This window comes from Argopecten irradians, chromosome 9, assembly GCF_041381155.1.
Source record: "Argopecten irradians isolate NY chromosome 9, Ai_NY, whole genome shotgun sequence".
Lineage (NCBI taxonomy): Eukaryota > Metazoa > Mollusca > Bivalvia > Pectinida > Pectinidae > Argopecten > Argopecten irradians.
In genome coordinates this window covers 12,933,804-12,955,039 of record NC_091142.1, presented here as the reverse complement: position 1 = coordinate 12,955,039, position 21,236 = coordinate 12,933,804, and the positions used below count along the sequence as shown (strand labels likewise).

The window sequence follows — 21,236 nt, the reverse complement described above, 5'->3', positions numbered from 1 at the left end:
AAAAATGTATAAGTTTTTTGACAATAACATTTTCACATGACAACTTAAATAACATTGGTATTATTTTGTGTAATAGTTTTATTTATGAAAATACACGCGTAACAGAACTTTTGGAGATCAGCGTATACAACAAAGTGCCTTCTTTCAAATTTTCGGCTACACATCCTTTGATGACGACAGCCTAAATTTAATTATATATCAGAATGACTCATTTTAATTGGATGGTTTACATCTAGTAAATTCCAAAATTTAAATACCTTGCATGGTCTATAGAAAATCCTTTGCTTGAAGAGGAATAGCACTTGCTTGTATAGGCCTAGGGCTTTAAAAAATCTAACGACATTTTGAACCATTTAAATAATTAGAAGTTTCAAATGCTATCTTTTTATAGCACAAAGGAAATGGTATGTAGTCATACTTACTGTGACCTATGACCGCTGTGTTGACGCCTGTAGGCCGTACATTTCTAGAGAGGTTTAATCAAAGACAAACTACTTAAATTACAATACATATAGTACATTGACACTATGTAATGATATCTGTATATACAGCGCGGTTTAAAGTCTCGATTTTACCTGTTCAAACATCCCCAAGGAGGTCATCATGACTGTGTGTGAAATGATTCACTTGAGGTTTTAACTGATATATTTCTTTATAATAAAGCTGAAATTGTAAAGCAAAAGACATTCAATTATGATTAAGATAACGATTCATTTATGAGACATTTTCCTGTTAATCCAGTATATTAACATTGTCAAAACTAATTTTAACGCAGAATTTAGAAAGTTTTAACAGAACTTTTGAAGGGCAGCGTATATATATTATGTCGATACTCGGAATAGTTCTACTTTTTTGTTTTAAATTTTATATCCATTTCAAGGACAAGCTACATTTTACCTATATTTATATTAATCTTAAATTGTGACTTTTAATTTGGATTGCCAGATTTTAATAAAAGATGTAGGCGTTGATATGAAACTGTGAAGTTTTGAATGCTTGTTTTATTTACCTTTTTTCTTAACAAAAACACAATTGTATTTCCCCATCAGTTTTGGAGAGCTGCCATGTTGGAAAACCAAGGGGCAGCACCATTACAACATAAAGCCTCATATATGTCGTCACTCGTTCAACTTTTGTAATCATTTCAACTTGCTCATATATCATTTTATATACCCTTTTACAGATTATACTCAAAATTTGTTATGGTGTTTATTTTCATTTAATTTGTTTTTATTAACATTATAAAAGTTTTTTTGCTTTTCTTAAGAAGGAGAAATAAAATATAATATATATAATAACACACAAAGAGACTATAAACCATCAACTACACGGTACTTTCGCTCATCACTTTCAAATATCATCACCCTCTAATATATATTTTGCATTTTCTTTCCTACATTTTCGAAAGTTATTATGATTTATATCAATAAATTGGACACTTTTCTTAACAATCGAACACTTTTTAATGACATAGCAAAGGGAGATATAAATATAACATATACATATAGAGTAACACACACACACACTCACCCTCACACGCCCCCACACACACAGACTAGAAACAATAGCACAAAGAGACAATTTACAACAACAACAGACGGGAACAAATTACATGATCCATACTTATTTATACATTCTATATATATGTATATCTATTGATAATGACAGCTAAGAAATCCAAAACACGAAATTATATCACAAACATCAACATATATAAACCAGGCTAAGTGAGTAGATACTTTAGTATCTAGTATTTTGAAGAAATTGTTTTTATAAAGGGGTTTAAAGTAGCGAAGAGTAGGGTTAAATAAAAAGACAATTACTGCATTAAAAATATCAAAGGGGTAAACGTAGGTTACATAAAGACATCTGTCCATTCAATCTATATTCATCAAACTCTAGAGTCAGCTGTTTATTTTTATGACAAAAAGGTCTTTAAATTGAATGCTGCTTAATAACAAAACCATGTGACGATGACGGAGGTTTTCCAACATGACGACTCCACCACCTGAGTTGCGAGGTTGAAATCAACGTTGGATAGTTGCCAAGCATCGACCGTGGGACGATGGTTATTTTTCCGGAATTCTATTTTTTCCTCCGTATCCTTACCTGGCGCGTTTTTAAAACTACCCTTGCTATTATTAAGACGTAAAATTTTCAAATATTGATATTTTCTAATGAACATTATGTCGTTTAAGATCCTTGCCATTAATACGAGATAAAACAAATAAAAGTAATTGATAATTCATAATGAGCATTATTTCGTTTAGAGATGCTCCACCGCTGACAGAGCATAAGGATACTTATCATTTGAACACTTATTGGTTTTAATCGTGTATACATATGTCTAACACAAAATAATAACTGTAACTGAAGAAAAATACTTAATCGTCTGCTCCTGTTTTTATAGAGAAAAATACCATTCGTCAGCGGTGAGCATCTTTAAGATTCTTGCTATTTATGTGACGTAAAGCAAATGAAAAATATTGATAATTTAATGAACATATTTTCGCTTTTTCCTTGCTATTATTAATACGTAAAACAAACGAAATGTATTGATCTTTTCTAATGAAAATATTTCGTTTAAGATCCTTGCTATTCATGCGACGTAAAGCAAATAAAAATTATTCATAATAACCCTATTTCTTTTGAAGACATTGATTATGAATTTTGGTTCGATGTAGTTCATGTCCAATATCTATGGACATTAAAAACCAATCAAAATATAAAATGATACCGTGATTAATAATACTAAGAATTTGCATATAACTGAATGACACCAACAATAAATGGAATGGAAGCGAACTCATTTAAGTGTGATTAATATGTGGTGGTGTACCTGAAATAATATTAAATACGAGTTTAAGAATACCTGGTGAACCCCAAAAAGTATAGCGACCACATTTGATCATACAGACCTCGTTCAGAATATGGCCTCTACTGGATTACCAGACTTTTAATTTATGTATGTCTTTTCATGGTTAAACATCGTGCAGCGAATGTTTCCTCTTTTGTATCGAAAACCCATTAATTTCGAATAGACATTTTAGGAAAACGGGTTTGTACTGATTTTAAATACGAACTGACAAGTTCAAGGTAGTCAGATTTACAATTTATGTTTGAATGGTTAAACGGTACCTTCTCATAAAAATTTTAATCGATGCCATGTCATGGAATTGCACCACCAAACGAGTGCCATATTCCCTGTGTAATCTATATTAACAGGGAAGATGCATATCACTGTTTTGCCGTCTGGCGCAGTGATAGTCAACTTACGCACGGTAATTAGGACGACGGTGGGAAACATAATACACTGTGCGACGCGCGTTATGAAAATTAACATTTTCTTTGTTTATACGTGTAATATTTGAAAATTAACATTTTATTTGTTTATAGTGTAGTATTAACGGTAAAATAATAACTTTTGCGACTCTACAAAATTATCAATATCGTTTCAACTTTCCATTTTAAAAATTCAAAGTCATTTCGGAGAGGTAGTGTGCTTTTAATGCATCACGAAAACCAACAGTCACTCTTTTAACTATTTACCACTTACTCTGTCTTTCGTTAAGGGTTTATGAAATGAAGAAGTCGATTTATCTTGTAATTACAATTGAATTTTGTCTTCTTCAGATAAAGGTTATGGTATGGAAAATTAACCGCAGTTCAGTGGTCAGTTTAAACCGAAAAAAAACTTACGCGGAATATCAAATCACAGTTGCTGAAGAAAACATTTTCATCGTCACATGAACTCACATTTTCAAATCTACTGAAGAAAATACAAGGATGTTTTCAAAATTATCTTTATCTTAATATTTTTGAATCCCCAATCCTTTTTCACAATTTTCATTAATATATATAAAGAACTGTTTTCAGGCAAGTCTATTATGAATGGTGTTTGGCAGGTCATTGTTTCACTGGTCCATGTATCTAGCATTTATAACAATCCTCGTCATATCTTAGAGGAATGTCTACGTTATTGAGATCACTTATACTTTCCAGTCGTGGGTATCCAAGTAGTTTATACAAAGAAGAACACGCTTTGTTAGTTTCCATCAGTACAGTAGAGTTAATCTGATACCTCCATTTCCGTGCTGTTTTAGTGGAATCATGCCTGCGGGTATCATTAGCATACCCATCCTTAGTGGAAGCTGTCATTTGGACCAGTCGGTGCCGTTCTATAGAACTGAATCGATAGCCCAGAAATTTGTATATTGAACTGAAAACTTTTGATGGATTTTGTGCCAAATCCTCGTAAAAGACGGTATATACCCTCCCTGGATAAGCTTGTTTTATTTTAATTGCTTCACGAAAATCCTTTGTCATTTTGTTACATAAGGATGCAGCACCGCCTGAAGGTGGTATGTTCCAACCGAGTGGTAGCACGGAATTAATTATCGCTCTTGGATCTCTTAAAAGGTGAATTATTTTTAGATTGGGAAACTCAGAAAGTAGCTTCGATGCCACTCCCATACTAATTCTAGGTATTTTGCTAACTTTTGATTCAGCAGTTAAACACAGATTTAGGTACTTGTATGGACATTCAATAAACGTTGCGTTCACCACACATCCTTTCCTTTGTGATGGTCCCATAGACTTCATATATTGCCATGATTGAAGTAGGTGCTGGTATTTCTGGCTGTCGCAGTTGTAAACTCCCCGGATGACGTCCAGATTCTTATCAGTATCATTGCTTCTGCTGTGAACAAATAGAATAATTTATAGGTTGTCAACATCAATGCATACCAGTATACTTTATAAGTTATCAATATCCAGCCTAGATAATCCAGGGGTTACTTTCACTGTCGTTATATTCACCCCAGGACTATCTCAAAGTAAAACTGAAGGCTGTTCTGGAGAATAAAATCTGACTAATCAACTACCTACAGATGAGCATGTCCATCAAAAGAATTTAATAACGGTACACTGTAGTTGTCTTTGTTGCTTTGAAGCTGGGCGTCGGTCTTCTTGTAAAATCAAAAGAAAAATGCAGTCCTACGAATGGTCAGTTATAATTTCCTGATCTGTGGTCTGTTTTACTATGAAATAGACCAGGAGTAGATATAACGGCAGTGAAAGTAACCCCTGGAGTATGGAGGATAGTCAATCTCAAAATAAACTTCATAGATGACAATATTAATATAGAAAATAAACGCGTTACACCTCTAAATATTATTAACTTTTTTTTCAGTATCTATGTCACATTTACTGTATTGTTGTGTTTTGTCATTGTTTACAAATCTTCATTTTGAAATGAATCTAAAATAATTAAATCTGTTAACCAACTCATTTTCACGGGGGCATATATTTTTGCGTTTTCATAACTAACGGCTTTTTCACGGAAATTACAATAGAAATGTTTTCGCCCACGAGAAATAACATGATTTACAGTAATACGTCTAGCTACTGTAACATAAAGTAATATACAGTATTACATTTCAGTATACTAGCTACTGTAACATAAAGTAATATACAGTATTACATTTCAGTATACTAGCTACTGTAACATTAAGTTATATACAGTATTACATTTCAGTATACTAGCTACTGTAACATAAAGTTATATACAGTATTACATTTCAGTATACTAGCTACTGTAACATAAAGTAATGTACAGTTTTACATTTCAGTATACTAGCTACTGTAACATAAAGTAATGTACACTTTACATTTCAGTATACTAGCTACTGTAACATTAAGTTATATACAGTTTACATTTTAGTATACTAGCTACTGTAACATAAAGTAATGTACACTTTACATTTCAGTATACTAGCTACTGTAACATTAAGTTATATACAGTATTACATTTCAGTATACTAGCTACTGTAACATAAAGTAATATACAGTTTACATTTCAGTATACTAGCTACTGTAACATTAAGTTATATACAGTATTACATTTCAGTATACTAGCTACTGTAACATAAAGTAATGTACAGTTTTACATTTCAGTATACTAGCTACTGTAACATAAAGTAATATACAGTATTACATTTCAGTATACTAGCTACTGTAACATTAAGTTATATACAGTATTACATTTCAGTATACTAGCTACTGTAACATAAAGTAATATACAGTATTACATTTCAGTATACTAGCTACTGTAACATAAAGTAATGTACAGTTTACATTTCAGTATACTAGCTACTGTAACATTAAGTTATATACAGTATTACATTTCAGTATACCAGCTACTGTAACATTAAGTTATATACAGTATTACATTTCAGTATACTAGCTACTGTAACATTAAGTTATATACAGTATTACATTTCAGTATACTAGCTACTGTAACATTAAGTTATATACAGTATTACATTTCAGTATACTAGCTACTGTAATACATAAATTTATATACAGTATACATAGTACTACATTTCAGTATACTAGCTACTGTAACATAAAGTTATATACAGTATTACATTTCAGTATACTAGCTACTGTAACATAAGTATATATACAGTATTACATTTCAGTATACTAGCTACTGTAACATAAAGTAATATACAGTATTACATTTCAGTATACTAGCTACTGTAACATTAAGTAATATACAGTATTACATTTCAGTATACTAGCTACTGTAACATTAAGTTATATACAGTATTACATTTCAGTATACCAGCTAGCTACTGTAACATAAAGTAATATACAGTATTACATTTCAGTAAACTAGGTACTGTAACATAAAGTAATATACAGTATTACATTTTCAGTATACTAGCTACTGTAACATAAAGTAATATACAGTTTACATTTCAGTATACTAGCTACTGTAACATAAAGTAATATACAGTATTACATTTCAGTATACTAGCTACTGTAACATAAAGTAATATACAGTATTACATTTCAGTATACTAGCTACTGTAACATAAAGTAATATACAGTATTACATTTCAGTATACTAGCTACTGTAACATAAAGTAATACAGTTTACATTTCAGTATACTAGCTACTGTAACATAAAGTTATATACAGTATTACATTTCAGTATACCAGCTACTGTAACATTAAGTTATATACAGTATTACATTTCAGTATACTAGCTACTGTAACATAAAGTAATATACAGTATTACATTTCAGTATACTAGCTACTGTAACATAAAGTTATATACAGTATTACATTTCAGTATACTAGCTACTGTAACATAAAGTAATATACAGTATTACATTTCAGTATACTAGCTACTGTAACATTAAGTTATATACAGTATTACATTTCAGTATACTAGCTACTTAACATATATACAGTATTACATTTCAGTATACTAGCTACTGTAACATTAAGTTATATACAGTATTACATTTCAGTATACTAGCTACTGTAACATAAAGTAATATACAGTATTACATTTCAGTATACTAGCTACTGTAACATAAAGTAATATACAGTATTACATTTCAGTATACTAGCTACTGTAACATAAAGTAATATACAGTATTACATTTCAGTATACTAGCTACTGTAACATTAAGTTATATACAGTATTACATTTCAGTATACTAGCTACTGTAACATTAAGTTATATACAGTATTACATTTCAGTATACTAGCTACTGTAACATAAAGTAATGTACAGTATTACATTTCAGTATACTAGCTACTGTAACATTAAGTTATATACAGTATTACATTTCAGTATACTAGCTACTGTAACATTAAGTTATATACAGTATTACATTTCAGTATACTAGCTACTGTAACATTAAGTTATATACAGTATTACATTTCAGTATACTAGCTACTGTAACAATAAGTTAATATACAGTATTACATTTCAGTATACTAGCTACTGTAACATAAGTTATATACAGTATTACATTTTCAGTATACATATGTACTAACTGTACTGTAACATAAAGTTATATACAGTATTACATTTCAGTATACTAGCTACTGTAACATTAAGTTATATACAGTATTACATTTCAGTATACTAGCTACTGTAACATAAAGTAATATACAGTATTACATTTCAGTATACTAGCTACTGTAACATTAAGTTATATACAGTATTACATTTCAGTATACTAGCTACTGTAACATTAAGTTATATACAGTATTACATTTCAGTATACTAGCTACTGTAACATAAAGTAATATACAGTATTACATTTCAGTATACTAGCTACTGTAACATAAAGTAATGTACAGTTTACATTTCAGTATACTAGCTACTGTAACATTAAGTTATATACAGTATTACATTTCAGTATACTAGCTACTGTAACATTAAGTTATATACAGTATTACATTTCAGTATACTAGCTACTGTAACATAAAGTAATATACAGTATTACATTTCAGTATACTAGCTACTGTAACATAAAGTAATATACAGTATTACATTTCAGTATAATAGCTACTGTAACATTAAGTTATATACAGTATTACATTTCAGTATACTAGCTACTGTAACATTAAGTTATATACAGTATTACATTTCAGTATACTAGCTACTGTAACATTAAGTTATATACAGTATTACATTTCAGTATACCAGCTACTGCTACTGTAACATAAAGTAATATACAGTATTACATTTCAGTAAACTAGGTACTGTAACATAAAGTAATATACAGAATTACATATCAGTATACCAGCTACTGTAACATTAAGTTATATACAGTATTACATTTCAGTATACTAGCTACTGTAACATAAAGTTATATACAGTATTACATTTCAGTATACTAGCTACTGTAACATAAAGTTATATACAGTATTACATTTCAGTATACTAGCTACTGTAACATAAAGTTATATACAGTATTACATTTCAGTATACTAGCTACTGTAACATAAAGTTATATACAGTATTACATTTCAGTATACTAGCTACTGTAACATAAAGTTATATACAGTATTACATTTCAGTATACCAGCTAGCTACTGTAACATAAAGTAATATACAGTATTACATTTCAGTATACCAGCTACTGTAACATAAAGTAATATACAGTATTACATTTCAGTATACTAGCTACTGTAACATAAAAGTTATATACAGTATTACATTTCAGTATACTAGCTACTGTAACATAAAGTTATATACAGTATTACATTTCAGTATACCAGCTACTGTACTGTAACATAAAGTAATATACAGTATTACATTTCAGTATACTAGCTACTGTAACATAAAGTAATATACAGTATTACATTTCAGTATACTAGCTACTGTAACATAAAGTTATATACAGTATTACATTTCAGTATACTAGCTACTGTAACATAAAGTAATATACAGTATTACATTTCAGTATACTAGCTACTGTAACATTAAGTTATATACAGTATTACATTTCATAATACTATGACATAGTATACATATCAGTATACATTCATAAAGCTACTGTAACATAAAGTTATATACAGTATTCAGTATTACATTTCAGTATACTAGCTACTGTAACATTAAGTTATATACAGTATTACATTTCAGTATACCAGCTACTGTAACATCAAGTAATATACACTTTACATTTCAGTATACCAGCTACTGCTACTGTAACATAAAGTAATATACAGTATTACATTTCAGTATACTAGCTACTGTAACATAAAGTAATATACAGTATTACATTTCAGTATACTAGCTACTGTAACATTAAGTTATATTCAGTATTACATTTCAGTATACTAGCTACTGTAACATTAAAGTTATATACAGTATTACATTTCAGTATACTAGCTACTACTGTAACATAAAGTTATATACAGTATTACATTTCAGTATACTAGCTACTGTAACATAAAGTAATATACAGTATTACATTTCAGTATACTAGCTACTGTAACATAAAGTAATACAGTATTACATTTCAGTATACTAGCTACTGTAACATTAAGTTATATACAGTATTACATTTCAGTATACTAGCTACTGTAACATAAAGTTATATACAGTATTACATTTCAGTATACTAGCTACTGTAACATAAAGTAATATACAGTATACATTCATACTATATAAAGTATATACAGTATTACATTTCAGTATACTAGCTACTGTAACATTAAGTATATACAGTATTACATTTCAGTATACTAGCTACTGTAACATAAAGTAATATACAGTATTACATTTCAGTATACTAGGTACTGTAACATAAAGTAATGTACACTTTACATTTCAGTATACTAGCTACTGTAACATAAGTTATATACATATTACATTTCAGTATACCAGCTACTGTAACATAAGTAATATACAGTTTACATTTCAGTATACCAGCTACTGTAACATAAGTATATACAGTATTACATTTCAGTAAACTAGGTACTGAAACATAAAGTAATATACAGTATTACATTTCAGTATACTAGCTACTGTAACATTAAGTTATATACAGTATTACATTTCAGTATACCAGCTACTGCTACTGTAACATAAAGTTATATACAGTATTACATTTCAGTATACCAGCTACTGTAACATTAAGTTATATACAGTATTACATTTCAGTACACTAGGTACCGTGACATAAAGTGATAAATGTATAAGTTTCTATACTACTCTGTAGATAAGCTGTGTTGGATTGACAGTCGAGTCCATATTGATCTATAATCAGAACCAAAACAACCCTCAGATATCATAAAACATATATTTTCTGCATTTTCATTGGAATTGCGTATGACGTTTACACTGTAATGTGGTCTTCGTTTTAATCAATATATATCTACCATTACCTTTGATAGCAGGTTACAATGTTACATCGTTACTTGGGCCGTTTTCTTTTATACGGTTTGACTGATTGGACCTAATTGTTCGTTTATGAATTGATGCCATAACTGGTGATTTTTTTACTGTTTTACACAAGCCTTGAGCAAGCCCTCGTAGGGCCGTATCAAACTCTACAAGTCTGTCAGCATTTATACTTGAAATAATAATATAAATACAAACGGTCCAACCAATTTAACCGTATGAACGAAAAAGGTCGTGGTTTGTAATACAGACGCCATCTTCTAAAAAAAGCAATGACGTGAAGCCCATATTCCTATGACGTAATTACCAACATGAAACCAACCTGCAGCTTTCGTTCAGCATAGTACACGTAACGCCTGTGTCGTAATATCCAAATGTGAGTGTTTTATGTAACGGCTCATACACATAGAAATTTCCTTTCTTGAATCCTAGCATTTCTCCTAGGAATGTAGTTCCTCCTCTCAAGTACGACACTATGATCACATCAGAGGGAGGATATAGGGACGGGTACAGCCTATAAACAAAGTATCACACGCAGTAATGGCCAGGGCCAAGTTTCATGAACATTCCTTAATTTTGTGGAATTCCATAACTTAAATTTCTCCATAGAAAATCATTATAAAAGTTAAGGAAAAATCTGAAATTAAGGAACCTTACTTAAAATCTGTAATGCTATCCTATGAAAAATTTTAAGTTAAGGAATTCCTTCCATATAAGGAATGTTTGTGAAACGGGTCATGGTCTTATAATTTTTTTTTTTAATTTTGCGATTAAGGTATTTTTGCGAACGATAATCTCCCGCGGTTATTTTGAAAGGCATTTCCATTTAGTCATAGAATGGATACATTAATGCATTTTGGGCAAAATTGTCCTTAACACTAGTCTACGAGTTATGCGTGTTAGAATGTGTTTCTTCTCCTTTGTCAGTCGGCTATATATAGTAAGAATTTTGACCTATTATACAACTCAAACTGCTATATACCAAACGTTATCAATTTGAGGCGTGTCAGTCTACGTAGGAAATATAGTCTGGATATTGTGGAAATAGCTGACAAAGAAACAACATCAATAATGTTTAAATGTCCCCACAGCAGACGACCGTGGCCAGATTTCAATAATCAATAATGTATTCAGGCAGTTGTCTGCTTCCTTTTTGTTATATATTTTCTATTTGAAATTCAGCACCATCGGTGATAAAGGGTATTGATTCAATGCAATTCTGCATTTACATATTTTTTTTCGAAAATTATTCATTCAAAACCGGACTTGTATTTTTTTAGCATACATGTATCAATCAAAACATATTCTTTCTTTCCATAGATTGTATTAATAAACCAAATGAACTTCATTAAATATCAAACGTTTCCTATAGGAACAGGGACACAGAGTTGCCAATCTTTCTTAATACATAGAAATATGGACTATTTTTATCGATAATACTACCTATGCTGTAGATACCGAATCTATGTAGGAATCTATAACACTAATTTCGAAGCCATGTTCCCATCGCAGTACTGATACACACTATATCATAAGGTTTACCTAAACATACAAATATAAAATTTAAGTTATTGTAACAGAGTCAAATATAATATCGACTTCATATTATTGACATCTTTTGAGTGCTTTACATAAGACAATAATATACCATAAACAAATTTTCTTTAGCGAGCTATTTACTTTCACGAATGTTGAGATTTATTTGCTAATTCATATAAACATCACTTATATCAATAGGGATTTTCATTAAATATTATATCCACGTTAAGTTTTGCAAACTTGTATTGAAATAGAACTCGCGAAATTTAGTATTTACTCATTCATTCATTCATTACATGAGTACTATATGGACTATATCTCTATTCTATGCCGGTCCGTAACACACGATAATTATACGTACCTGTAAATATTTTCTATAAAGGAAAAGCTACTCTCGAGTCCAGTATCGTCCAGAAAAGAGTAACAAACACATATTAGTATGATAACTCCGAGTCCGAACAAATGTCGCTGTCGTCTGCGCATCATCGTAAAATATGGTCACCCTGCCGGTATCACAGCTATTTTTAACAGTGAATTTTTAATGACGCTTGTTCAGCTCGCCTTACTGTACTTTGTCCTAACACGGTATAAGGTTACTTGCTATTTGCTTTTAAAGACATGTCTCATCGAGTCCACGTTATAAATGAGTATTCATATATATTTTTCATGTATATTATAGTACATCGATTGAATGTCTTTGTATAAATGGAACTTTCAGGCCTTTCAAATTAGACGGTCTGTGTTTTGTTACGACACTAGGTATACTCAATCGTTTACTTAATCGGTTGCATAAATTCACCTTTTTTCACAAAGACGGTATTATTTCACCTTTACACTGTGGAAAACTGCCTCATCAACCAATAATTATAATACAATGTGACCTGTATATAAAGACCATTTTGTTTTTGTGTATTGGGTGGTCTTAATGGACAGGTTGTATAACAGTGTCATAGTAAAATAACAAAATTAACTTAAGGTCATTGCTTCCTGACGTTTTCTCAGACATCGCCCCACTTTTGGCTACGAGTGAGGACACACAGTAAAAAGAATTGAATTTGTTCGGAAAATTTACCGAAGAAGCCCTTAGATGTATAATTGGTTTGGTTTAAGTGTTATTTTTAAATGCTAATTTGCATAAAAGTGTTATAATTATCCCATAACTCTAATGTCCGCCTGTCGTTTTTAACGAAATGGTATAATTTCATCAATTTTTCTATGTCAATTGTACAAGGCGTAATTTGTCAAACGACAACAATTTAAACAGAGAACATTATGTGAAGGCAATTTTCATAAATGATTTTATATAGTTACTTGCTTAATATGCAGGAAATGAATAAAAAAATTTAATGTCATGTATAATGATTAATTGAGTTTATATCATATTTTAAAGGAATGCTAGTGTTTTTCAGGTCATCTATACTCTTTAACTGCGGGTATCCTAGTAGCGTATACAAAGGTGAACACGCTTTGTTAATTTCCGCCAGGACCGTACTGTTCATTTGATCCCTCCATTTACTTGCTGTTTTTGAAGAATCGTGTCTGCGTGTTTGAGATCGGCCCGCGTCTTTGAAAGAAGCAGTCATTTCTTTTAATCGTCTGATATCTGTTATATCTACTATATAGCCTAAAAATTTGTATAGTAAACTAAATCCTTTCCTGGGATTTTGTGCCAGATCCTCGTAATAGACGGTGTATAATCTCCCGGGATAGGCCTGCTTTATTTTAATTGCTTCTTGAAAATCCCTTGTCATTTTGCTACATAACGATACAGCACCACCCGAAAGTGGTATATTCCATGGGAGTGACAACCGCGAATTTACTATCCCTCTTGGATCTCTTAAAAGATGAACAATTTTCAGATTGGGAAACTCGGAAAGTAGCTCTGATGCAAGGCTAATACTAATCCTGGGAACTTTGCTGACTTTAGATCTGGCATTCACACACTGGGTCAAGTACTGCTCTGCGCATTCGTCAAACGTTTTCCTTGTTACACACCGCTCTTTATGCTTTGGTCCCATAGATTTCTGATATTGCCATGACCGTAGTAAATGTTGATACTTTTGGTTGTCACAGTTATATATACCCCTCAAGACTTTCAGGATCTTCCAATCCGTGTCGGCACCTTTGCTGTTAAACACAAATAGAATATGGTAAATATCAAGTCGCATTATGTTAATTTATTAATAAATTCCATCCATTATCACGTGTTTAATGAAATGTCTTAAGGACCATTGTGGCGTACATCTTACAAATGTGAATTTGTGGTACACGCCATGACATTACCACTTTATTTAAGCAATACACTGTTACCAGATTGGACAAACATATGATATGAAGCCCGTATATTACTTATATTTCCATTACAATGATTTAAATCCAAAACTATACACGTATAACCTTTGAATTTCCCGCTTGCGCTAGTGTTGACGTCACCAAGTTAACGGAACAGCCATAGCATCAGCTTCTGAATATAGTTCAACACAAAACGGTTTGAAACAAACTGAACAAATGAAAATTATGCGATGATATTTTTTAATACACTCTATTTTGTCAACACGATAATACTATTAGATTTTATAGACCGCACAACTGTAAAACCACTTTTAAAAGTATTTGACCGTTATGTATAGGCGTAAGCATACATTGCATACATTGTCAGTGACGCGGCGGAAACGTTAAATATTCATACGCTTGACCAGATTGGAGTTCATAGTCTGATATTGCCCATCTGGTTTAACATAGATTAAACGGGAAACTGAAGGTAGAATGGAAATATTTCTAAATAACCTGCCTTACATTTCATTTTGATATTTATCACATGATCCTCCTAATATTTAGTGACGTCGCCAATGTCACTATGGTAATAAAGAGCTAGACCGTTTTTAATTGACTTGAAATGTGTTGTGACGTCAGTAAACACGGAAGTGATGTCAGGAATCCAGAACGTCGTGATAAAATGGCAGCCTCCGCTGGATGTTTACAACTCATTCGACGGTTAGAATATGTGATAACAAGCATCTTGAATTTGTGTTCATTTCATAAATGATTTTATGAGATTCGTCTGGAAGTTTTAATTGTAGCTTACTAAGGATCGCAAAAATGACAACTCCTGTCATTAAATCTCATATGAAATGAACACTCATTTAAGATCCTATATGTACAAAACAGGGATACAGTACAATGTTTGATTCTCGAACGAAAAAGAAAAACGGATAGTTTCAGAAAAGATTGAGCAATATGAAATACCTATAAACTAGAAATATTGACGTACGTAACTATAGAGAACAACCAACTAAATAATTTTACAAAGACCACAGTGTTAAACCTTGTTAAAGTTTTATTACTGTATTATTAAAACAAAGGAATATTTATTAGCTGTTGTGTTCTATAATTAAAGTCTAGGTTCTCATATGACACTAGATAGACAAAAAAAGTTTGGGTCCTTCTGCTCAATCTACCAGGGTAGCTTCATTGAAATCAGGCGCATTTTGCACTTTAAAATCCTGAAATTCTAATAGTTTTACCTATTCATTATCAAAATTGAAATTTTGAACCTAAATCTCAGTATGAATTTCCAAATTCATATCATGGTTATCTAGGAATAATTACCTGTCAGAAAACATTTTTACTTTTGAAATTCAAAATTAACCAGCCAATCAGCGGCCGGGTTAAAATTCTATCTTGGGTTCAATCTTGTATACACAGGGGCCATTTCGAAGGTCTTTTTTCATTTAGTTGGTTGTTCCCTTTAGGAAACACATATCGTAATTACAAATACATACAAACTAGAATTATTGACGTAAGTCTCAGAAACAAATGACGTAATCGAAAATACGCACATTCTCAATACCAACCTGCAGCTTTCATTCAGCATAGTACAGTTCAGGTCGCCTGTATCGAAATATCCAAATTGCACTAGATTGTGTAACGGTTCGTATATATAGAAATTCCCTGTCTTGAACCCCAGCATGTCTCCCAGAAATGTAGATCCACCTTTTAAGTACGCAACCACCAGCACGTCAGAGGGGTTCGTAAAAGGGGGCAACCTATATATCACAATAACATTACAGGAATTACTTTCATATATATATATATATTCCTTCTTTGCATATTGTAGACTTATCTGCCCTTGTGGGTAGATATTGATTGATGAAGTCATATCTTTGCGAGCGTAATGTTAGAGAAATGAAAACATAAAATAATGACGTCACAGTCGATACTCTAATATGAATTATGAACGGCTTGAACTCTTGATTGTGTCATACGAACAAATATCTTCTTGCAACATAGTACACTAACCGGTCCGACAAGCCAGACTGTCCCTTTCCAAAACGACAATTGCGTGCTTTGATACGATAATTATCATTTGTTCATGTGAATGTGACGTCATGATTCATTGTAATTATCTTCGCTTAGTGGATTTTTGACTGCATTCCATAGCGTTTAATGTTTAATATTTTTTATTTTAAAAAAAGTTTAAATACTCCACTTTCTGAATTTGCATCAGTTAATGTCATACACTCAGTACTTGTGATCACATACATGCTACCGGATCAGAACATCGATTTGCTGCGTGTAATCAAAGGAGAAGGTACGTTAAGACTCGAATATGGCCCCAAAATTAATTATCCAGTAAAGAACAACATATTTCGCCATATAACAGTTGAATACATTTGCTAACACATTACATCCCGAAAATATCCCGCATGTGCTAATTATGTTCACTATGACGTCATCAACATGCAGTTTCCCGCCATTTTTCACAAAAATCCTTGAAAAATCATACTTTTTGAGTGGTTTTCTCTAAAAATTAATGTGGCCGCCTTCGTGGAGCAGAAAGAGATTTTCACACGCTGTGTATCGTGTATATACGCATATCCATATAAAATATAAAGTTGTTCCAAGGTGGCGGCCAAATCCATTTCAAGCCTTTTCTAACCTAAAGATGATGAATTTCTAGCAAAATTTGTCGAGAAGAGGAAAATCATCAATTTGATGACGTCATAGGTGGAGCACATCGTGTACATGGTTATAAAAAGTTGTTTTGATGAATGGCAAGTATGAGAGTATTTATTGATGTGAAATTGATGTGGATCAGAGTTAATTTTTTTCGGCCTGAAAACTTAAGGCCAAATACTGGTCCTATCATATCTACTCCAAATTTCGTGGAGGAATAGAATTCGCCATGACAGCGTCTGACGAAGATCGGGCATTTGAACTTTAAAAAACATGAAATTAAGAAGTCATGAAAATGTGATGGTTTATCTTACTCTCTGTAATTAAAATGTCTAATGTTATTACATACATGTATCATACACTAGGTTAATGAAGTTTAAGCGATGGTTTCTTACAATTTTTACTTAGTTTATAATAAATATTATTTTGAGAGCGCATCAGTTGATCAATTATTTTATTTTTTTTTTAAATTAACTAAACTTTAGATGACAGATAAATATTAAAGAGTTATTTCCCCTGAACCATTGTCAATTAACGGATTCTTATCAATGTGCTACATTATATTGCTACACTGTAATTGTATGCATTGAATTACTGTTAGATATTTTTTAGATTAGAATCCAAGCTTTGCTGAATTACTGACATTAAACACATAACCAGAAAAAAACTTAGCAAGGAACATTTCTACTTTTACTTAATGCAAAAATACTTGACTGCAGCTGTGTATATATATATTTATATATATGTATAGAAAAAAAAAACTAAAACAAATCTGTGATCGATCTCTAACGATTTCCCAGCTACCACTGTGCTTCAGGAGATGTTTAACAAACATCTCCTGAAGAACAGCGGCAGCTGGGAAAACGTTAGAGATCGATCGCAGATTTGTTTTAGTTTTTTAAAATTTAAATTCCACCACAAGGATATATTCAACATTTATTTAATTTATATATATATATATATCAACTCCATTCACCCTGCCAGGCGAAACATTCCGAAACGGTAGCGTTACATATTTCACAGGAGCTTGACTTTCTATCAATAATATAAAGCATTGATATAGAAACAATTACCTTCTAAATAATTATATATAAAAATACATAACACGTGTTGTTATATTATATAGGGGTATTGTTTTTATAATATATAGGGATATTTCTTATATTAATGCTAAATATATCATTGCCATAACGTCAAGCTCCTGTGAATAATTACATAAAACGGGGTTTAGGTTAGGATTTAGGACAAAAATGAAAAATTCTGTTAACAATCCATTTTTTAAGGTCTACCTTTCTCTAATGTGTTCATAATCAATTTTTTAAATTGTATATTTTGTAATCATGCGAGAGTGTGACTTTGAAAACAGTCTTGCGCAGCACTGGATCTTGATAAGACTTCTGGTTTTCACTTACTGAGACAGTTTTCCAACTCTACATACCTTGATTAACGTTACTGAGACTCCTTTAACACGCGAGATCGCTCTCTATTATGATAAGATAATACAAACCTGTATTCACTTTCGTTGAGGCCTGTGTGCTTCTCAAGTCGTCTATCCATCATGATGAAGATGCTCTCACTTTTTCTATCTGCCAGACTAGCAATGCTCCCATTCCTCCTATCATCCAGACCGGCGATGCTCCCATTCCTCCTATCATCCACACTGGCGATGTTCCCATTCCTCCTATCATCCTGACTGGCGATGCTCCCATTTTCACTATCTTTCAGGCTGCCAATGACTTTTTGGAATCCATTAAGGCCTACATTTCCTATGTTTTTCAGACCCCCAACACTCACAGTTCCTGTGTATTCCCTACTGCCATCACTACTGGTATATGTTTGGCTACCAATGCCTATGGTACCTTTACCTGTCATAGTACCCATGATGCCCGCAGTTCCTCCAGCTTCCAGACGCCCTGTGCTCACAGTTCCTCCAGTTTTCAGACGCCCTGTGCCCACAGTTCTGCCAGCTTCCAGACCCCCTGTGCCCATAGCAGTTCCTCCAGCTTCCAGACGCCCTGTACCCTTAGTTACTCCAGCTTCCAGACGCCCTGTACCCTTAGTTACTCCAGCTTCCAGACTCCCTGTGCCCGCAGTTCCGCCAGCTTCCAGACGCCCTGTGCCCACAGTTCCTCCAACTTTCAGACCCTCTGTGCCCACAGTTCCTCCAGTTTTCAGACTCCCTGTGCTCCCATCTCTTCCAGCTTCCAGACGCCCTGTGCTCCTATCTCTGTCAGCTTCCAGACGTACTGTGCCCACATTTCCCCGAGTTTTCATACCCTCTGTGTTCACAGATCCTCCAGCTTCCAAATGCCCCGTGCCCACAGTTCTTCTAGTTTTCATACCCTCTGTGTTCACAGATCCTCCAGCTTCCAGATGCCCTGTGCCTACAGTTCCTCCAGTTTTCATACCTTCTGTGTTCACAGATCTTCCAGCTTCCAGATGCCCTGTGCCCACAGTTCCTCCAGTTTTCAGACTCTCTGTGCTCCCATCTCTTCCAGCTTCCAGACGCCCTGTGCCCACAGTTCCTCCAGTTTTCAGACTCTCTGTGCTCTCATCTCTTCCAGCTTCCAGACGCCCTGTGCCCACAGTTCCTCTAACATACCATAAACCAAGTTTTCTTTAGCGCGCGATTTACTTTTGCAAATGTTGATTTAATAACTAATTACTATAAACATCACTTAAATCAATAGGGATTTCCATTAAATGTTATATCCTTTCAAAACTTGTATTGTAATAGAAATCGCGAAATTTAATATTTACTCACTCATTCATTCATTATTCATTCATTCATTCATTCATTCATTCATTATTCATTCATTCATTCATTCATTCAATTCATTCAATTCATTGATTAATTAATTCATTCATTCATTCATTCATTCAATCATACGTACGTTCATTCATTCATTTATATTTACATTAATTAATTCAGTACTATATGGGCTATTTTGAGCCGAAACGTACGATAAATATACGTACCTGTAAGCATTTACTACAAAGGAAAAGCTACTCTTGAGGACAGTATCGTCAAGAAAAGAGTAACAAACGCATGTCAGTATAATAAGTCCGAGTCCGAACAAGTGTTGTTGTCGTCTACTCATCATCGAAAATAATGGTCACATTGCCGGTATCACAGTTACATGAATCTTGTTTCGCTGACGTAACTGAAGACCTGAAGTCCGATTACAATATTATGTTAGTCAACCTGTTATTTGCCTTTAAAGACCTATATCTTCGATTCCACTTTATAAATGGGTATTCATTAACATTTTTATGTATATGAGAGAACGTCGATTGAATGCCTTTGGACAAATGGAATTACCATGCTATTCAGATTAATGTCGGTCTGCGTTTTGTTGTGACACTCCGGATAAGCAATCGTCTACATAATTGTACCATATTTACAAAGACGGTATTGTTTCACATTTACACTGGGCAAACTGCCTCATCGAACAATGATTTCAATACAATGTGAACTGTGTATAATGGCTATTTTGTTTTTGTGCACTGGGCGGTCTTTATGGATTGGTTTTACTACAGTATCATGGTAAAAAAACAAAATTTGCTTAAGGCCAGTGCTTCCATACGTTTTTTCAGGCTTCACCCCACTTTTGGCCACGAGTGAGCACACATAGTAAAAAAGAATTGAATTTGTTAGGAAAATTTGTCAAAGAAGCGTTTAGTTGTATAATTAGTTGGTTTAGGTGTTGTTTTTAAATGTTCAAACTTATTTGCATAAACTTGTTATAATAATACCATAACATTTAGTGTCCATCTTTTTAACGAAATGGTATCATCTTATAATAATTTTTTTCTATGTCAATGGTGCTAGGTTTAATTTGTCAAACGACAGAGAACATAATGTAAAAGCAATTTTCATAAATGATTTTATATAGTTACTTGCTAAATTGCAGGAAATGAATTATGTTTTTCAATGTCATGTATAATGATTAATTGAATTTATATCATATTTTAAAGGAATGCTAGTGTTTTTCAGGTTATCTATACTCTTTAACTGCGG

At 32.4% G+C, this 21,236-nt stretch overlaps 1 protein-coding gene across 4 annotated transcripts; it reads right to left on the bottom strand.

Annotated features, from left to right (window-relative positions):
• Positions 1 to 1,346: 1,346 nt before the first annotated feature.
• Positions 1,347 to 20,574, bottom strand: LOC138331510 (putative per-hexamer repeat protein 5). Of its 4 annotated transcripts, none has more exons than XM_069279188.1 (6): positions 20,195 to 20,574; positions 18,723 to 19,808; positions 16,099 to 16,305; positions 12,621 to 14,386; positions 11,043 to 11,234; positions 1,347 to 4,699 (listed from the first exon to the last, which is right to left on the bottom strand). In XM_069279188.1, the coding sequence occupies exons 1-4, from the start codon at positions 20,317 to 20,319 to the stop codon at positions 13,609 to 13,611; spliced, it is 2,196 nt and encodes a 731-aa protein (XP_069135289.1). In that variant the 5' UTR covers positions 20,320 to 20,574; the 3' UTR covers positions 1,347 to 4,699; positions 11,043 to 11,234; positions 12,621 to 13,608. The 4 variants fall into 4 exon arrangements, with proteins under 4 accessions (XP_069135289.1, XP_069135291.1, XP_069135290.1 ...); XM_069279190.1 differs by having other exon boundaries at positions 16,114 to 16,305; positions 20,195 to 20,573; XM_069279189.1 differs by lacking the exon at positions 11,043 to 11,234.
• Positions 20,575 to 21,236: the final 662 nt, after the last annotated feature.